Raw genomic sequence first — 21,995 nt, 5'->3', positions numbered from 1 at the left:
ATCTACTAAAGAAATCAGATTCATAGTTTAATAAAATCTTCCAACAAAACTCCAGGCCCCGTTAGTTTCACTAACAAATTCTATACCATATTTAAGAATAAAATAGTATCAATTCTACATAAATTCTTCCAGAAAATAGAAGTGAGAATATATTTTAACACTTTACAAGGCCAGCATTGACCTGATACCATAGCCAAACAAAGACATTACAAGAAAATAAAACTATGGATGATGCCCCTCATGAATACAGACATAAATATTCTGGACAAAATATTAGCAAACAGAATCAAGCAATATAAAAAGGAGACTGTCTACAAAGGAACATGAAGAAACTTTAGGGGTCATGGATATGTCTTATATCTTGATTATGCCGTTGGTTTCATACATCTGTTAAAACTCACCAAATTTTGCAGTTGGAACCTGTGAATTTCATGGTATGTAAATTATACCTCGGTAAAGATAATGACAAACAACAAAAATCTGACCATATGTTAAGTCACAAAAGAAGATTCTGAAATTTTGAAAAATTTGTACAATAAGAATCACTTTCTTTAGATCAGAAATGAGTAACAGAAATAATTAAAACAATGGTGTGGTCTGGAAACTAAAAAACTCAAGTAAGGACTCAACTACCTTGTTATTCTCTCCTTTCCATTTCACTATACCATCTAACCAAATTCCACCTGTGATTACAGGGAACTGCCTACTCCATGCCTGTGTGAGCTAAACTTAGATGAGGAGGAAAAAAAATCCAACCAAGCTGAACAGTGTTATTTTAAATTCATAACTACTACCCTTGATTGAGTCCTTCAGGATACTGGGGAATTCTACTCAATTTCCCTGGTCTTTTCCTTCTCCTAGAAAGCCCTCTCTCCTTAAAGCTTCAATGTCTTCCCTTCCTTTCTCATTCTCAGGTGCTGACCTTGCTTCTTTTTTAGTGAGAAAACAGAAGCAATCAGAAGAGAACTTCCACAGGCTCCAAATACCGTATCTGAAAACATCCTGATGAACCAAATATTCTCTGCCTTCTTTCTTGTTATCATGGATTAAATCGCCATGCTCCTATCTAATGGCAACCCTCCAGGGCATTGTATCTCCTCTCCTCTAATCAGGGACACTGCTCCAACAACTGTCTCTCTCTCTCCTGACTTAGCGAATTTTTTTCCTTCTCTCCTCAATAATTATTATTAACAAAGAAATATGACATCTTTCTTCTTAAACAGAAACAAATTACCAACAACAAAAATCTGCTGCTTGACTCTCTACATTACCCTTGAGATACCAATGTATTTCTCTGTTCCTCTTTCAAGTAAAACTCTAAATTTCATCTCTTTATTCTTCCCCTTCACTCTCTCAAATCCAATCTAATCAGTTTATCTGCACCACCCCATCAAATGTGTTCCTGTGAAACTCACCAATGATTTCACATTGTAAAATCCAATAATTAATTTGCAGTTCTAATCATTCGTGATATATCAAAAACATTTGACACAGTTTAATAAATTCTCTTGATATAATTTTACTTTTGTTTTTCCCATATTTAATTTACTGCTTTTTCTCTATCTTCTTTATTCCTCCTCATTTCTCTGATCTCTAAACATCGGTGTTATCCAGGCTGAGCCCCCAGACCTCTGCTCTGTCTACACTACTACATTAATTGTTGTTCAAATTTTTTCACTGCAACCATGGTAAACACACACACAACAATAAAAACATTTTATGTTGTGACCCAAAACACACATACATTTTGTGTGTATTTATATAATTGAACTTTCCCAGTATTTTAAAATCCTGGTCCAAAACCAGGATTTCACGCTTCAAAAATGAGTTGCAACTCAGTTTGAAAAACATTGCCCTATTTACCACCCTATTTTCATGTGTAGTCTTAACCTATTTTCTGAACTCTAGATATGTACATCCACCCACTTCTTCAATATTTATTTTTAAACATTTAGTAAGTGTTTGCATTTAATGGTTTTTTTTTTTTTTTTTTTTTTTAGTGTACAAGCAGGGGAGGGGCAGAGAGAGGGGGCCAGAGAATCTGAAGCAGACTCCATGCCGACCGCAGCAAGCCCAATGCAGGGCTCAAACTCACAAACCACGAGATCACGACCTGAACCAAAGTTGGACGCTCAACTGACTGAGCCACCCAGCACCCTAATGGGTCTGAATTCTTAAGCTAAAATCTCAAGTCTATCTTTCCTATCCAAAAACTACTCTCTTGCAGTCTTTTCTGACACCTAATAGCAACTCCATTCTTCCAGCTGCTTATGTCAAATAACCTAGAGTAATATTTTCCCGCAGCCCTTGCCCCTTTTCCTTTATTTCTTCTTCCTCCTGTACCCAGTCACATTTGCTAAGAAGATAAATAATATTTCACCAAATAGGTCCCCTGACTGTGGGGTGGCAGGACTAAAACCGTCCTCTCACTCAGCAGAGCTGGCAGTTGGGCAAGTGGCCTTCACACTCCTGCCATTCTTCTTGGCCACCTCTTTGAAACATTCAGTGGTGTAATTCTTGACTTTTTCTCTTGCATTCCACTTTCTAAAAAGATATTCAATCCGATACCTTCATGATTTACTCTCTCACTTCCTTCAGGTTTTTTTTCTAAGATCACTCTAAAAGTGAGGTCTTCTGTGATAACCCTATATAAATAGCACCATCTCAACTCCCCATGGAATTTCCTAACAGTTCTATTACCCAGGTCTGTTTTTCTTTTCATGGTATTTACCACCATCTTTCTGCACCAACTAGATAGAATGTAAGGTCTATGGGAGCAAACACTTCATTTTTTTTTTACCTCTGCTATACCCGAACACTTGGAATACTGCCTGGCAATGAAATGCAAATAAATGTCTATTTTCAGTAGTAGGTATACAAATCACAGGTTGAATCTAATGTGATCTATATTGGGAATCACTACCCCTACTGGGCTTCCTATATACCCTGTGTTTTTGAAGCAATGGTTCTCAATCTTTTTCCAGCAGTCACACCTAAAGAGTACAGCATACAGCATAATCCCATCAGTACTGGTGGCTCATGTCAACAATCTACATTATTCTAGGATCAAGCTGGGCCATCAAATGTTATCCCTTGGACCACTGTACCCTGGACGTCTTCAAAACAGTTTTCAATGACTTACACTTTGGTGCTCTTGTTATCTGCTTAAGATGAATGATGCTTTACAAGACATACTTCTATCATCATCATTACCAGAGTAATAATATGATCACTTTAAAAGTTTCATTTATGAGTCTATCATCTGGTAGGTGATTTATATTTATATTAGGTCACTGAATCCTTATAAAAATTACTTATTCCTATTTTTCCTTCTTTTAAAAAAATTTTTTTAATCTTTATTTATCTTTGAGAGACACAGACACAGCATGAGCAGGAGAGGGGCAGAGAGAGAGAGAGGGAGACCCAGAATATGAAGCAGGTTCCAGGCTCTGAGCTGTCAGCACAGAGCCCAACGTGGGGCTTGAACTCACAAGCTGTGAGATCATGACCTGAGCTGAAGTTGGATGCTCAACAGACTGAGCCACCCAGGCGCCCCCTATTTTTCCCTCTTTTAACAGAGGAAATAGACTCAGAAGTTAAGTAACTTTCCTAAGATCATAAGGAAACCCGAAAACAAGAAGTAAGCCCGAAAAACAAGAATTTAAAGCATGGTATATCCTATACCAAACCTCATGCTCTTAATTGCTATGATGCCCTGCTATAACATTCCACTTGAGAAATTTTTCTAAGAGCGAAGTGCAAGAGAAAATCTGCATTTCTCTAAAGAACCAGATAATGAGAGCTATATAAGCAATGGTGACTCGCTTTTTACTTTGATCTCCAGGAACTAAACATTCAATTCAGACACAGAAGTGATTAAGTCCATATGGCCCACATATTTCCTTGAGTGCTGACTTCCTCTTCTAATTTATGTTTAACCTAACTCCTTATGCATTTCCTGTATAATCGATCAATTCTCCTCTTTTAAAATGCATATATCCACTGGGATTGTTATATTGAAACAGTTGAAATATTATTAAAAAGCAGAAAAAATCAGAATTCAACGGTTCCAATATAAGAACCCAATCAGGTATATCCATTTTATTATCTTTTTTATTTTTAAAGTTTATTTATTTGAGAATGGAATGTGTGTGCACACGTGTGGGAGACAGAGAGAGAGAAAAGGAGAGGGGCAGAGAGAAAAGAGAATCACGAGCAGGCTCCACTCTGTCAGCATAGAGCCTGATGCAGAGTTTGAACCCATGAACCACGAGATCATGATTGAGATCATGATCAAAATTGAGTCAGTCAACTTAACTGACTGAGCCACCTAGGCACCCCAGATATATGCTTCTGAAAGGGAATACAAAGACAAAAGAAATGGAATCATAATGGTAGATTAGGTGATATGCTTGGTATTCAAGAATTTAAAAGAATGGCTCTGGGCATAGCACAGCTAAGAGTATCTACAGTCACAAACATCACAGTCACTTCTCAAGGAAGAGATAGGCAAAGAAAATATATAAAAGACAAACCACCTTCTTTCTCATTTCCTACCATATCCCCTACCTTTAAAGGAAGGCCAAACTCCATCACAAAGTACTACTCCCAGGTAACAAATTTATAAAGACTTGTTTTGGCATTCTGAGAAGTTTCTGATTACTATTCCACATCAAGAAGAAAATATTTTTCTAAAGGAAAGGTTCACAGAATATTCCATTGAAAGGCAATTGTGGCTGATACCAGTAACTGACAATTTAAAGATAATCTATGTACAAAACTTGTAACAAAAAGTGCAGGGGTGCCTGGCTCAGTCGGTGCAGCACGAGACTCTTGATCTTGGGGTCACGAGTTTGCGCCCCATGGTGGGTGTAGAGATTACTTAAATAAATAAAACTTGAAAAAAAAAGGTCATTACTATCAATAAAATCTATGTTTTCTGAAGGCTCAAAAGGAATATAAATCAAAATAATCTGACAAACTATAAACTTACCTTAGCTACTTCTTCTTCTAATCGTTCTTGGTACTGTTTTTCCAGCAATGTAACCATATTTGTTTCCTTTTTCACTCCAAATTCATCAGAAAACTAAATTAAAAAGCAAAATGTAACAGACTTGTTTATACTAATCATACATCACTTATTTTTAAACTTCTATGCTCAGATATCCTCAAAAGATCAATGTTTCTTAGAAAACTGAGTTTTAATAAGTAAATTTCAGTTCTGCTATTAATTAAAAACGGTAATTCTGGTGAATAATTCTAGTGTAGAATTCTAAATAACCTACTTAGTATTGTGAACTTAAAGATGCAAAGTCAGAAATATATTTACATATTTACAATTACTAACATAGTTCTACAGTAGGCTAAAGATACTTCTTAAATATAATTAAGATATGTATCTAATTTTAAGTAATGCTAACAGTGGCTATCTTTGCTTATGAAATTATAAGCAAATTTTATTTTTTTCTTGATGTTTATTAATAGTATCCATTTCCCCACAAATACAAACTACTTTTGTAACTAGTAAAAACTATAAACAGTTTTTTAAAATGTAAACATATTTTCAGCATGAAAGTATTTGTTTACCAATTACCTGAATGGCATTCAAATAGATACTCCATATAGGAGGAGTATGGTACAAACAAGATATGTAGCCAACATCTCTCCTCTGTTTCCAAAACAAGAGAAAGCAATGATTTTTGTTTTCTATATGAGTCAAGAATTAAAAATCCACTGAATGAAGACCAGGGTTTTGTAGTTGTAAGTTTCAGAAAAATGGCCACAAATTGGTAATATATACAATGTTGAGGAGAGACAGAATGTGATTTAGCTAGCTGGCCGACACTGTAAAAGATGAGGGGCTTTTATACATCATATGGCATGTGCTCAAGGAAGCCTCAACTATTGTCCTAGCCATAGCATCTTGAATTTTGGGGATACCTAAACACTATTCTAGAGATAGTCTGACTCAACTTCCCATAGTGGGACGAAAAGTTGTTGGCAAGGGTACTGAAACTAATTTGTTACATAGCTCATGTCACACAAAACAAGACCAATTTTAAACCAGTACATATTTTAGGGGGAAAAAACTCTCAATTTTAACTTTGTGTTATTCCTATGCTATGAAAATACATTAAGTTTTTTTGCTTATATATTCTTCTGGGTCTTTTACATAATGTGTTGTCCTCTTATTTATTATGCTTACTTCTTTTTTTTTTTAATTTTTTTTTTTTCAACATTTATTTACTTTTTGGGACAGAGAGAGACAGAGCATGAATGGGGGAGGGACAGAGAGAGAGGGAGACACAGAATCGGAAACAGGCTCCAGGCTCTGAGCCATCAGCCCAGAGCCCGACGCGGGGCTCGAACTCACGGACCGCGAGATCGTGACCTGGCTGAAGTCGGACGCTTAACCGACTGCGCCACCCAGGGGCCCCTATGCTTACTTCTTAACAACGGTTTTACTACGGACATAAAAATGACAGAGAAACAGTATCAGTGCACACAACAGTTTAAAAATATAATACCTCTATTGTACCATCAATGTTCTGGTTAAGACAACTTCCAGGGTATACTGTTTTCTGGACATCAGATTCAGTAATTACCATTGAATCACTGGAGAAATGAAACATGAATAAAAGAGAGTGAACGAATTAAGAGTTGTGTACGAGTTTTACTGTTAGTCCAAATTTATAGCATGCATAGAGTTTTAAGTACTGTAACTCAAACTGTATTTTTGACTGATTTTTCCAATTAAAATTAAAGTAACACACTTCAATGATAGAGAACTTCAACACATCACCACTGAATTTTATGCCATTTTAAGAAGTGTACTACAAATATATGACATGGAGCTATTTACAGGTAGAGACATTTTCTAAAAGTTATCTATGCTATTACTGAGTAAAAGCCCATAAAAGCTCATTCTTATTAAAACACTATTTATACACACAAACAGAAAAAAATCTGGATGAATAGACATCAAAAGTAACAATGATTATCTCTAGTGGAACTGGGGAGCAGAGGCAGCAAAAAGAAGGTTCTTAATTTATACAACCACTTCTACATTTTTTTGTTTTTAATCTATTCATGTATCTTTTGGCATTCGCGTCTTTATTCTGAATTGTTTTACAATCATTATTTTGTAAAATTTTTTTTTTCTTAAAATGCTTAACTTGGGTGAGATTAATATTTAGCAACCATGGGATAAAGATTAAAGGGGCAAATTATAATTTTGTTTTAGCTAATACAATTTCTCACTTCACTTTTAATGTGCATCCACACTGCCTTCTTTATTCCACTCCTCTTTTGCCCAACTCCTCCTTTATTTCTCCTATCCTCTTCTTTCATTCTGTCCCAAACTGGCCAGATATAAGTTATCATCATCCCATTTCCTGACTTATATAACTAACCCACTACTGGTAAACATTTGGTTGTTTCTAAATGTTCACTATTACAAATAATGGTACAATATCAATCCTCATAACATCTGTGGACTTTCTGTATGATAAATCTTATAAATATTTAAAAATTTAATATAATGCCACATTCCAAAAAGTTACATTAATTTTACTTCCACAACAGTTATCATGTAAGTATTTATTCAAAACTTCAGCAACTCAAAGTTTTAAAACTTTGTTAGAACACTTCTGTTTTTGTTTTTGAGATTACATATCCTTCAGCTTCCATTGGCCATATAAGTTTCTTCGGCTGTGAACTGCCTATTTGTGTTCTTTGTTCATGATAAATGATTGTAAAAACTCATCTCCCCTGTCTTTCTTCTCTGTCCTTTCCTGGTTCTTCTGTCTCACAATTCTGTCTGTTTCCTTACTGCTTCTTGCACACACTATTCTGATCCTTGGCTCCATATTTTGATTCTTTTTTTCATAGCTGAGAAGCCCTCCTGATTACTTTGGGTCTATTAAGACCCAAATTCTAATAAAAAAATTCTACTTAGTCCACAATTTCATTCTATGGCTTTATAGCATTTGAAAGTGTTCATCCCAAATTCAAAATATAGTCTGGCTAAAACCAAACTCACTGCTCCCCTCTTAATATTAAGCTAACTCTCCACCAGCCTAATTTCTCTATTTTATATTATTGTATCATTATTCTCCATATTCTCTAGCTCATACAACACAGTGTCATCTTTGTTTTTCCCCTTCACTTTGTTCTCAACATTCCTCCTTCTATCCCAATATCTCATAGTCATCCCTTCATTTCCTTTTCCTCTGGAACCACTCCAACAAGCAATTATCATAAAAATGTGCAGTAAAAGATGCCACACAGACATGGGTTTAAATTCCAGCACTTTGGTTGTTATCACCATGTTATATTCCTTAACCACTACTTCTTAAAAATTATTATTTTGTGAATAAGTATTATTTCAATGATTAGACTGAAGTCACTTGAGGGAAAAGGCCACTTAAATACATCTATAGCTCCCTCCATGACATCTAGCTAAGGCCCATCCCAGTCATTGTTTCATTTAATCCTCACACGCTTAATGGTAATTTTATTGTCCCTCATATTACTAAGACATGTTAAAATAATCTGCCAAAAACTGTATAGCCAGTAAAAGGTTAAATCAGGTGTCAAATGCAGATCTGACTCTAGTCATTCCAATCCTATACTATATCCCTAAGAGGCTCCTAGTATATAACATCTCCAAATACATGTTAAATGAATGACTCTATTTTTTTAAACAAGTTCAAATCTACTTTAATTCAAAAAGCATCATAGTTGTATCCAAAAATGCGATGACATTTACAAGAAATAACTTTGACTCATCACTATTAGCAGGAGTGAACATGGTCCTTAGTAACCTCTGTTTTGGGGAGTGGGAGAAAACTAACGGTTTTAGTTGAGAGGTACTGTCAACACACTTCCACTGAATATTCTAGAAACTCTGAGAGAGGGTGGTGAGCTGACAAAAGCCCAACTGTAGTAACAGCAAATAAGTCTATATTTCCAAAAGACTCCCTTTTCTTCACACTTTAGAGAGAAAGCATCACTAATTAAAGGAAGGCTATATGAAATACTATAGCTGATTATTAGAGAGTTCTTGCTATCTACTTATTTTCTTTCATATCAGAAAACCTAGAGTGGTGGTTTCCAAATGTCAATTCATGGACTTTCTGTATCAGAATTATTTTGTTACAAATACACATGTCCATGGTCTATCTCAAAGCTGTTAAGTCTGACTCTCCAAATGTATAATCCAGTAATCTAATTTTAAGTATTCAAAAGCCTCCAGTGTTTCTGATGCATGGTCAAGTTAAAGAGCTAATGATCTCAAATGAAATGGGAGCTTTAGAAGGCTGTGCCAGGCTGGGCAAATGATTCCAAAGCCTACAAACAGACCCTGAATAAAAGAAGGAGAAACAGACTGCTTCCCCAAAAGTGTGGACATTCAATATCTTGTCTCAAGGAAAGAAATGTTTTTTTGTCTTGAGGTCCCATTAGTAAGTGCCTATGAAGACAGTCCTAGAAGAGCAGAGCCAGCCAAAGTTAGATGAAATCTCTGAACATTGCACAGAGCTAAATATTATAGCACACTCCCCAACTAAATTATGAACTGTTCGTTCATTCATTTAACAAATATTTACTGAGCACCTACTAGCAGAGGGAATAATTACACGGTCTGGGACACATCAATGACTCAAATGGGCAAAAATCCCCACCCTTACAAAGCTTGAAGTCTTTCATAAAAGAAAGACACTAAACAAAACAAATAAAATCAAACTCTCCTGTAAATATATATAAACTTGGTTTTCATCTTATACGTACATACCTTTATATATATATAACAGATAATATTAAGTAATATAGAAAGAAATGACTCAGGAAATTAGCGTACAGAGTTCTAAAGAACAATTTTAATTTAAATGGGGGTAATCAGAATAGACATCATAAGAACATTATATCTGCATAAAGACCCAAAGGAGGTAATGTGTTGGGCATGTAAATATCTGGAGAAAGATCATTCTAAAGCAAGAGCATACTGATGGTCTGAGATCTCAAGGAGAATGTGCGGCATGAGAATAGTGACCGGTGGGTGAGTCAACAGGAGATAAAGTCAAAGTGGTAACAGGGAACCATCATGTAGGACCTAGTAAGGCACTGTAAGGACAGAAGAGCACTGGACTAACGTGATCTGATCATGTCTTAAATCTAGTTGTGGAAATGTGCTGAGGACAGACTTTAGGGAAGAGTTAGGGTAGAAGGAGAGAGACCAGTTGTTGCAGTAATCCACCTGAGACATGACGATGGTAGGCAGCAGGAGGCTAGTGAGAAGTGGTCCAGTTTAGATGTATTTTGGAGGCAGAAATAACAGGATTTTTTGATAGACTGGAAGTGAGGTATGAGAGAAAGAAGAGTAACCTCAGATGGAGAAGGCTGCTGAAGGAACAAATTTCAAGGGGAAGATCCAGAGTTCTGGACATGGTGAATCTGAATATTAGACAACAAAGTGGAGAAAGTCCAGTCATGACTAGAATGATCCTATCTTATATTTCTTGGGTATGTCCCACATCAAGGTAGTAAAGACCAGGCATATGATAACAAATATATGCACACTTCTCAGCAAATTAACAACAACCAGCATTTTTATAAAGTAAGGTGTAAGTAAATTCCCTATAATGTCTTCAGTTTATAATATTTCACACATTTCAAAGAATTATCTCTTATTCTTATTTCTTGATAATGCTACATCCCCATCTCTTTCATCCAATTTTCCTTAAGTCACATTTTCTTCTGGAAAACAATCATGTTATGACTATTACTACTCTACAAATGCTGTTGAATGAAATTGTAAGTAGACAGATACCTTGGCTGAACTGTAGACTCACTGACAGCTTGAAGCCTTTCCTGCAAACAGTGGATCTCTGCCCCATAGTTTTCTTCAGTTTCTTTCAATTGTTGCTGCAAAGAGGAGATGAAGTTTTCTAATTCTTGAACTTGTCCTTCCAGTTGCCTAATTTTTTCAGAATCTTGCAGAGCAGATAACTTGCTTTTATGACTGACATCTAAGTTATATGAAGAGAAGAAAATAAACACTTCAACAGAAATTTCTTAGTGAAATACCACAATCACTTTTTTGTGTGTGGAGATATTCATTCTTCTTTGAAAAAATAATGTTTTTTTTTACTAGTAATAACTCAAGTTTCAATTTAAACTCAATTTGACTCAAGAAAACAAACAAAATGAATCGTGCAATTCAAGATCATTTCTTTAATCTTCATGTCTGTAGTACCCCTAAATCTACCAACTTTATGTCTTTAAACTGGAAACAATTTAGAATCACAGAATAAGAAGTGAGAAGGGATCAAAGACAGCAATAGTCCAAATCTTCCACTTTAAGAATGAGAAAACTGAGACCAGAGAGATTATACTGAAATGCCCAAGGTCACGAGGTTATCTCAAATTGTAAAGTAAGAAAATCAAATGATTAGGGCACTGGGTGGCTCAGTCACCTGAGCATGTGACTTTGGCTCAGGTCATGACCATGAGTTTGAGCCTGGCATTGGGCTTGCTACTGTCAGGGCAGAGCCCCTGCTTCAGATCCTCTACCTCTCTCTCCTGCTCCTCCCCTACTTGTGCTCTCTCTCTCAAAAGTTAAAAAAAAAAAAAAATCAAATGATTAAATATTTGGTATAAAAATACTACACTGTGGCATATAATCAAAATTTACCAATGTCATGCAAACTGGTCATCTGAGAGGCTGATAAAAACTCTGTTTCCTCTTTTGGTAGACCTCCTTCTGCAACCTCAAGCTTCACATCATCTGTCTCCTGTCCATGTATCTATTGAAAAGAACAGAAAAGGAGTGACATAAATATACGATCTAGCATTTTGAAGTTATATTAAAGCAGCTTTACATTGAAAATGTTTTTGAAATCACTTAGAATTTTAATACTCTGATATAAATATTTTTGCTTCTACGTTATTCCACGCTTTCTTCTGACAGTGATTCACATTCCCTTCACAGCACTGCAATTATATTAGTAAGTGTACTGTTCTTTCATACCCAGAAAGAAGTTCATTTTAATACAAAAACAGAAGCTGCACAGAATTTTGGTATATAACTCATACAGTATTTGTAATATGACTTGGTCTTCGGAATTTTAACTCATACACTGTAAATTTTATGTTTATCAATACTTGGTAATGTAACTTTATGAATCTCTGGATATAACCTATGTACATCCAAGTAATTGACAAATGGTATGGTTCTTTACACAAAAGGAAGGAAAATAATGAAAACAGATGAACCTCAAGTTATTTCCTTAACTATTATAATTAGGCAGCAATTTGTCAGATGCTTAGGTGTCTTAATTTAGTTATTCATAGAATACTTAATAATCATCTACTACATGGCTAGCACTGTGACAAGACAGACTAAGATAAAATCAGTAAAAAAAAATATATATATATATATATATCTGCCCTTACAGAATGTATCAACTAGTTGGGGAAATAAAATTAAGTAACTAGAGAAGCACTAAACTATAATTGACTATTAGGACAATAACAGAGAAGAAAGAATGATGTGTGTGAGTAGTTATAGAGTAAGTCAAACTTGATTCAGGCCTCAGTCATTTTGGGCAATGATCAGAAAGGTTATACTGAAAAAAGAGTATGAGCCATTTGTGAATGAACAGCCTAATGCTATAACTAGTAAAGAAAACTATCTTGTAAAGAGGGGTTTAATTTGGATAAGGATGGGGAAGATGGCTATGTAAATAAGATAGATTTAGACTACAAAGCACCTTAAAAGCAAGGAGAAAGAGTTTGGACTTGCTCGGCTAGATGAACAAATAATACCACAAAAAGCAGGTGAGCCACAGGATAAAACTATTTCCCATGAAGGCTACTTTACTGGTTACTATTCTTATCAAGTCCTCTACCCCGTGCCTAACCCCTAGTACAACTTCAACAGAAGACCTTGCCTCTTAATTTCCCAAAGAAAATAAAGACCATCAGGTAAATTCTTCAGTTTCCAGCCTACTTTTCCAAATATATCTCTTCACTTAATTCACTCAGCACTTATTAAACCTCTACCATGTGCTCCAACCAAGGACCACACTAAGAAGAAATAAAAATAAAGACAAGACTCCCTGATTCTGAAGGGTTTAGAATCTAGGAATTATTTTAAATAGATCATTACCTCCCCCCTTTTCCCTGTTGCCATAGTTCTTTGTACAAACTTGCATTTATTATTTTTCTTGTTATTATAATTAACAGAAAAAGGTAAATGCAGTAACCAAAGGCCAACAGAATGGAGGAAGAAATGCCTAAGTCTAGGAAGACAGGTAAAGAGGACACAAAGGAAATAACATCTGAACCAACTGGAAGAACACACCAAGCAGACTGGAGTTTGATGGCAGTGTCAGGCAGAAAAAAACCAGCATTCAATAAAGGCCAAGGTGTGAAAGATCAGGGTCCATTTGGGAAACTCTGGGAGTATTTCAGTATGGCTAAAATGAGGAGGAGGAGGGTTAGAAAATGAAGCTAACAGGTTAGACAGTGATGTACTGCAGTGCTGAGACTGATCTCAACCAACCTCTGGATGCCTTTGTGGTGAGAGCTACCTTACTGGGTTAACATGTGAATTTCACTTTTTAATTTTTTTTCTGGGGAGAACTAAAGAAGTTAGGGTGGGTATCTGTGTTCCAAAGTAAGCCTCCCACATTCTGGTACTGGGGAAGGGAGGTGTTTCTCTCATCAAACCAAACTGTTCCCTACTCAGTGCCCTAAAAAGAAAGAGGCAAAATGACACATCATTCACTGACTCACAAATCCATCACTGTGGATTACTTGCTTACTATAAGCCCTCCTACACTATTTAATAGTTTCAACTGTGTATTGCCATGAAGAAAAGCAACATACTTTTAAAAGAAAGAAAACAAGGAAGGTAAGAAAACAGAAAGGAAATCTGACAGTTAAGGATTCACCACTGACTTTGATCAAAGAAAGCTTAGTGAAGTGCAAGTTGGAAGCTTGTTTACCATGGGGAGGAGAGGGGAGCAGATGGGGAAGTTCCCGCTACAGTCTATTCTTTCTTTCAAACAATGTGACCATGAAGAAGAAAGAGAACCACAAAGGAAGATGTGGCACTGAGGACCGGTTATGTTCTAAATAGGAGAAACGTGACGAATGTGCGAGGGGAAAGGACAGAAACAGAGAAAAACACAAGCAAAGGAGCTGAAATCACAGAAGAGAGGGAAGGGACATGTTATCAATCTTGGAAGAGGTAGAAAGGGATATTAACAAAGTCACAGGAAATAAAATAACCTTGGTTATGGAAAGGAATAACTTCTGAGATAGAAGGAAAATTAATTAGGGCATTCAGAGATTTAAAGAAATACATATGGTCTAGAGGTAGCCGGCTGAGATAATTTATAATTGATAGCTCTGATATTTGTAGAGAAATAGGAGATAAGGCCAAATACAAAGGGGGACCAGAAGTAGAATATATGACTTGAGGAAAGTTGTAAAGCTGAGAAACATCCACTGAAGGGATTGTGAGAAGGTAAAGTACCACATAAAAGAACTGTGAAGTGATCCTGAGGGTCTGGCTGATGTCAGACCATGATGACGTAGTGTCACCAAACCACATTTGCATCTAATTTTCTAAGCAGCCCTCAGAAACCCAAGTATGACTAGAGAAGAAGGATCCAAACCCAAGTATGACTAGAGAAGAAGGATCCCTGGAGGCAGGATAAGGGCAGTAGAAAAACAAAAAAATCCAAACTGCTAAGAGTACTGGTAAGAAAATGGTATGATGATTTTGAATAGGGATCAACATCTTGGCTATGAAGGGAAGTAGAAAGAAAAGTAATTATTGTAGGGAAATGTAGAGTTAAATAAGGATTTTTATCTATCCACCTGCCCTCCTACATAGTTATCTGTAAGACAGTGGAGTAGGTTTACAGGTTTTAGAAAAGGCAGGATAGTTTATTTACTTGCAGAGGAAGAGAAAAAGAAAAGGAATGATGGAAAGGGGAAAAGAGAAACAGGAAGACAGAAGGCGAGAAAGAGGGAGGGGAAGAGAAAGAAGAACAAGAATTGTCAAGTGATCCTGAGGTCCGGTTGATGTCAGACCATGATTACACAGTGTTACCAAACCACATCTGCATCTAATTTTCTTAGCAAAGCATCCCTCATAAGCAATAGAACTTTCGCTGCGTGTCAGTTAAATCTTTCAAATCTGCCCAGTTAAGTAGAATGACATCAAAAGTACCCCAAATAAACAGACACAGAGATCCTTCTGGATTTTTTTTACAACATGAAGATCATAACACTTATCTTTGCCAATATATGCTATTTATTTTTCTGATACAGTTAATAAATTACACTATGCCATCTATATTCTCTTGCATACATTTCTAAAACAACTACTTGAAAGAAATTTGACATATCTAACACTGTGTGAAACTAATTAGCTAGGTTCTAAACAACTATACTAAATCCATTTTTCTCTAAAACAGACCCGCTACTTTAAAACTGCTATATAGAAAACTAAATACAACTGCTTCACCAAGTTTACAATCTGACATTTTATATATATCTTACTTTATCAGGATTTCCAAAACTCTCAAATGGGGTAAATAGTATTCAACTTGCAGATATTCCGTTAGCTCATTGATACTATGAATATGTAACTTTTCCTTCATCTTTTTCATGTTCACTTATTTTAGAAATGCTTAGTTGATGAAGAAGCTTATAAAACAGCATGTGACACAATAAATGAAAACATAATACATTTTCCATTTCACAGACCTTACTTAATCGTGTTTGAAGTACCAAGAGTTTGTTGTATTCTTCTGTTACTTTGGTGAGAAGAGTTTGCATATTTTCTTGAAAGTCTAGATGATAAACAAACAATTATAATAATTTCATTTCACAAGCAAACTTGTGGACATCTTTGATTCTCTTTATATCACAATTATTGCATTACATAAATAAAAATGTATGTTAAAAATAAGATTTCATGAACCCCAAAAGATATTAAATGACTGAATTATGATTAAAAGTAAAAGTTCATCACATTAACTGACTTAAGAAAATAATGTGGGAAGGGGCACCTGAGTGGCTCAGTTGGTTAAGTGTCCGACTCTAGGTTTTGGCTTAGGTCATGATCTCATGGCTGTGAGATCGAGCCCTGGGTCGGCTCCACAATGAGTGTGGAACCTGTTTAAGATTCTCTCTCCCTCTCTCTGCCCCTCCCCTGCTTGCACTCTATCTCACAAAACAAACAAATAAATATTTAAGAAAAAAGAAAAAAGACTGTAAGATTTTATTACCTTGAACTTCATATCTATAATCTTGCAATTCTTGTTCTTGATTTTCAGAAGTATGCACACCAGAACTCTCTTTCTCTTCTATATTTATGTCACATTTTATAGCAGGAGTATGATGTTCACCAAGGACATTGCAAAAAGTCTATTAACAAAATTAGTATTTTACAGAATTAAAAATTTTTGATTTCTGCCTCTGAAAAATCATTAAACGTTATTTTCCTATATGTAAAAGTCAAAATGGCACAGAAAAATCAGCAAGGAAACACTATTCCATACACCAAATCAGTCTGCAAAAGAAATGGTTAAATCTAAATCTTTCTCTCTCTCTAGGACATAAAATACTTCCTACAGTGGAAAAATATTGATAATCCTAACTGCACAAAACTATTTTTTCTGCTTCTAATAATGAATATAGCTTGTACTGCAATCTACCACTTTCTAGCTTGTATCTTAGATTGATGTTATCTCTGTAATGCCAACTACCCTTGAAAAAACACCAGAAGACAAGGACAGAAGTTAAAAGATGATGACTAGGGGTGCCTCAGTTGGCAGAGCATGTGACTCTTGATCTTGGGGTCACGAGGTCAAGCCCCATGTTGGGCATAGAGCTTACTCAAAAAAAAAAAATTATGATTGGAAAGTAGTCTATAAATTCTGAAGGCACTTGTGATGAGCACTGGGTGTTGTAAGTGATGAATCACTGAATTCTACTCCTGAAACCAATACTGCATTGTATGTTAACTAAAATTTAAATTAAAAAAAAATTATATGAAGTAGATCACATTCATGTACTTTTCTGTAACACATAGGTAGAATTCTATGCTTTATATGCACAAATTACAAATATGTGACACATTATTAGTTTTTTTCTCCTGAGCAACAGAAAATTCTACCATCATTTAAAAACAACACATGACCCATAATCATTTCAGAAGCCCTCAAAATAAGTTTCACCTTTGCCCTGCACACAACTGGAAACAAACCAAATTGTTTATTACTATTTCTTGAGATTTGCTTAAAAGTTAACTTTACTGTCAATTAACAACTGAGTGTATTAAATTTTCAGCAGTTTCTAAAATGGAATTTTATCATACTAGGGTTGGCAGAAACCTGAATGATCACCCCATTTACTAATGAAGAAATGGACTCAAAAAGATGAAAAAACTAGTCTATGGCAACATGATTAGTGACAAAACCAGGTTTCATGAAGAACCCCAGAGGACCCCTCTATCAGAACAAGTGATTCATATTTCAACTTGAGATTAGGGATCAGGTAAAGACAATAACAAAAGGAAAAAAACATAAAGTCAGTTTATAACTTAACTAATTCAACTTGGGCTCTCTTTCCATTATTTACTGAATATCAACAATAGATATGAAAGGACAATGCCTGAATGCTTCAGAAGTGGAGGTGGACACTGCTGAGTAGCTGAATGAAGACATGCATTAGGTGTGGTTGCTTCTTACTTTTTGAGGTTTTTGCAACACTGTTCTTTGAACAATTTTATAGGTAATCAAAATCAGTAAGGTAGCTCTACCTGTCCCAACTAATACCACCCTCTTCCTCCAATTCATAAATATAAAAGCCCGGGATAGAGATTAGGGACAAACCAAAGCAAAGATTATAAATTCTTAACTATTTCAAATATGCAGAAAAAGTTTATCTATTACTTACCTTTAACAAATGGTCAATTTTGTCATATTATCTCCATATTTTTTAAAGAAACTGAAAATTACATATAGATTTGAAGCGCTCTATTTTAAGTACTGCTTATCCATTTTATGCACCTTTCTCTCTATTCAGAGGTAATTATTCGAGCATACGTACTTTATACTTTTGAGATTAACTGACATTAGTACAGACATCAAACACTGCTAAACAGAGTTCCAGTGCATCGAGATAACACAATTTATTTATTACGATTGTTCATGGAAAGCTGAGTTGTTTTCCATTTTTAACTTAATAAAGACACTCTAGCAATGAACAGATCTGACTGTGCACAAATAAATGCTTGGGTTGTAGGATGTATATATCTTCAAAAATATACCCTGCCAAACTCCTTCTCAAGGTAGTACATTTCCACCAGGAGTGTGTAAGAGCTTCTATCTCACTCTAAGTTTACAAACATACTTGGCATAATTAGAGTTTTTAGACTTTGGCAATCTGAAGTGTGAAATCATATCTCATTGATCTTATGCAATCTCCCCAGGTAAGTCAATGGATGCACTCAACGACCAAAGTTGGCAGGGGCAGGAAACAGACTTTTTTTGGGTTCTATTGGTCCACTGTTTTTTTGTATTAGGTACACCTTTTGTCTGTTCCACTGCTGAGATAATTTACTCCAATCTCTTTTGTTTCAAAAGATTATCAGAAAACATTTAAATGCTCATTTTAAAGTTAAAAACCCAGGAATATTTTTTTTTTTTTTTAATTTTTTTTTTTTCAACGTTTATTTACTTTTGGGACAGAGAGAGACAGAGCATGAACGGGGGAGGGGCAGAGAGAGAGGGAGACACAGAATCGGAAACAGGCTCCAGGCTCTGAGCCATCAGCCCAGAGCCCGACGCGGGGCTCGAACTCACGGACCGCGAGATCGTGACCTGGCTGAAGTCGGACGCTTAACCGACTGCGCCACCCAGGCGCCCCAAAAAAACCCAGGAATATTTTCTAAGTGCAGTTCTGAAGTATAGCATTTCCTGTCTAAAAGTATTTTTTTTTTACATTTTTTTAATTTTTTTAAATTTACATCCAAATTAGTTAGCATATAGTGCAACAATGATTTCAGGAGTAGGTTTCTTAATGCCCCTTACCCAGTTAGCCCATTGCCCCTCCCACAGCTCCTCCAGTAACCCTCCGTTTGCTCTCCATTATTTAAGAGTCTCTTATGTTTTGTCCCCCTCCGTTTTTATATTATTTTTGTTTCCTTTCCCTTATGCTCATCTGTTTTGTCTCTTAAAGTCCTCATATGAGTGAAGTCATATGATATTTGTCTTTCTCTAATTTCGCTTAGCATAATACCCTGTAGTTCCATCCACGTAGTTGCAAGTGGCAAGATTTCATTCCTAAAAGTGCTTTTTAACTAATATCTTACCTGTGTAAAATAAAAACATTCTTCAGACACTGCCCTGCGTAGTTTTCCAATAAGCATTTGTAAAGGCTTCACTTCATCACCTAATAGAACAGATACTGTATTAAACATTTATCTACTTAAGTACTATTATCATTTTAAACCTATGTCAACTGGAAGCTTCCCTTACAATAAGATTAGTTTTAAATTCCTTCTTTAAAACTTATTTTCCACTGCTCAATGTTAATGGTCTCAGATAATTTTTAAGATTCTCAGTTTATATCCTACAAAATGGTATGAAGTGGTGATTTACAAATTTTACTACTCCCCAATATAAGAAATATGTCATATATTGTAACCTATTATACACATCCATGGAAAACTGAAACAAGAATTTCACAGATTATTTACTTTTTTTTATATACTATATGCTTTTAATGTTTTCTGTTCTACTGTATTCTTTTATTTACTAAAAAAAAAAAAAAAAAAAAAAAAGCTGGCCATTACTCACTAACTGCATCAACCATTAGTGGACCCATTAATTAACTTATAGTTGAAAAACCACTGGACAGATTCTATCCTTTAGAGGATATCATTAAAAATAATACATGCTTAAAATCTTATTACATTCAAACCTAAAGAAGTGGAAAAATGATATTTAAGCCACTCCCTAAATGCTACTCTGTTCAACCGAGCAACTAGACAAACTTAGGAACCACCTCATTCTCAAAAGTATATCTGTCAAGGGTGAAAACCTACAGACGTTTTGAACACAGGAAGTCTACTTAATAGAGTGATTAAACAATTACTAGAGATAAAAGCTAACTACAACTAGTCTTCTACTTCAGATGCCTTATATGTTGTTGCTTCTCACAGTGCCTACTGTACAGTCTCCTAGGACATCTCATTCTTTTCTCTGGCCTCAAATGATCTTTGGATTTCCAAATCTTAATCTTGAGCCTAAACCTCTTGCATTTCAGACTTCTATTTTTAACTGCCTACTAGATAACTTTTTTTTTTTTTTTAAGTCAAAAGGTATTTTTAACTCACTATGTTCCAAACTGGATTTATTATTCTTCCCATAGATCTGCTCTGCATACTCCTCATAACTAGTCTCCCCTTCAATCCAGCTACCCAAACTAGAAACTTACGGACCCCTCTCAATTCTTCCCCCTTTCCTCCTAATATCAACTGCAGACTACAGCCTACTTCTTTGACTCTCTCTTCCAACCTCAATGACATTTTATTCAGCCCCTTATTGTTAGCAGAATTACCTCCAAAGTTGCTTAACTGGTCTTCCTAGAACTAATCACCTTCCTTACTTTGCCTCATGGTGTTACCTTAAAATAAAAATTTTACTGTTACTCCCACTACTTAAAATCTTACAGGTCCTATCACCAATAGCATAAAGCTTAAACATGCTTCAGTCAGAGTATATAAGGCCTTTTCTAATCAAGCTCCTGTCAATCTTAACAGCTTTATAACCCACCACTTTCTCACGTAACTTGAACTCTCAATTCTCCAAGATGGCTACGATCTCTCACACCTCTATGTTTAAGACTCAGGAACCTTCCATAAAGTTCCAACAACCCTACTCCTGCCTGCAACCTCACTCCACTCCTCCTCCCAGGAGGTATAAGTCTTTTTTCCTTTTTTCTTCCATTCTTTCTAGTCATTTTTCTATTATAGAAATTGATCTATTGTTTTCTAAGAGTTTATTTTATATTGCTTTCCCACTTGATTACAACTTCTGTGGGAAAATAATTCAGTAATTTTAGATTTCCCAAGCACTTAAAAAAATGTGCAATGATTATATGAACAGATGAATCCAGGACTTGGATATACAGTTACCTTCCTCTATGGGTTCTAAGACCAGGACAGAATCATGGAATGGTGGGCTCTAAGTGATATTTACTTATTTCATAGTACTTATAATTTTTTTAGAAAGCCATTTACCTGTTTCTTGTGTTTTTATATTCTGTAGCTCTTGCTGGTGTATTTCCTGAAGTTCCTTTATCTTTTCCTCTTGGGCAGAAATAAGTTCCTCCTTAAGACTACAAAGAGCTTTATCTTTTTCATTTTCCATATATTCACGAACCTGATCCACATGAGTTGAATAAACCAGAGAGAGGCATATACGCTGAGCTTCCATCTGTAGCCTTAAATCATTCTTAAAGTGAATGTATGTACACATTAGAATACTTTTAAACAACTTACATTTTTAAAATAACTTCTATCTTCTGCATTTACTGACTACAAGGGGGAAATACATGAAATTACAGTTTAAAACTTTATATAAGAGAGGTCTAATTTACCTCAGCCGCAGCAATTTCTTACTTGACACATCCCCAAAGGCATGGGAATTAAAAGCAAAAATGAACTATTGGGACCTCATGAAGATAAAAAGCTTCTGCACAGCAAAGAAAACAACCAACAAAACTAAAAGACAACCAACGGAATGGGAAAAGGTATTTGCAAATGACATATCGGACAAAGGGCTAGTATCCAAAATCGATAAAGAGTTCACCAAACTCCACACCCAAAAAAACAAATAATCCAGTGAAGAAATGGGCGGAAAACATGAATAGACACTTCTCTAAAGAAGACATCCGGATGACCAACA

General features: G+C 35.5%; 1 protein-coding gene across 6 annotated transcripts in view; it reads right to left on the bottom strand.

The window, feature by feature from the left end:
• Window positions 1-21,995, bottom strand: part of AKAP9 (A-kinase anchoring protein 9) — a 155,380-nt gene that overhangs the window by 80,477 nt on the left and 52,908 nt on the right. For all 6 annotated transcript variants that reach the window (XM_045497029.1, XM_045497030.1, XM_045497032.1 and 3 more), the window contains 8 exons: window positions 21,329-21,542; window positions 19,397-19,476; window positions 16,308-16,446; window positions 15,784-15,869; window positions 11,693-11,804; window positions 10,829-11,027; window positions 6,528-6,624; window positions 4,994-5,086 (listed from right to left, as the gene is read on the bottom strand). In XM_045497029.1, the coding sequence (XP_045352985.1) occupies window positions 4,994-5,086; window positions 6,528-6,624; window positions 10,829-11,027; window positions 11,693-11,804; window positions 15,784-15,869; window positions 16,308-16,446; window positions 19,397-19,476; window positions 21,329-21,542 (1,020 nt within the window). The remainder of the gene's footprint in view (window positions 1-4,993; window positions 5,087-6,527; window positions 6,625-10,828; window positions 11,028-11,692; window positions 11,805-15,783; window positions 15,870-16,307; window positions 16,447-19,396; window positions 19,477-21,328; window positions 21,543-21,995) is intronic.

The sequence above is a fragment of the Leopardus geoffroyi genome, chromosome A2 (assembly GCF_018350155.1).
Source record: "Leopardus geoffroyi isolate Oge1 chromosome A2, O.geoffroyi_Oge1_pat1.0, whole genome shotgun sequence".
NCBI lineage: Eukaryota > Metazoa > Chordata > Mammalia > Carnivora > Felidae > Leopardus > Leopardus geoffroyi.
Note: the sequence above shows the minus strand (reverse complement) of the source record. Positions and strands in the feature narration are given on the sequence as shown.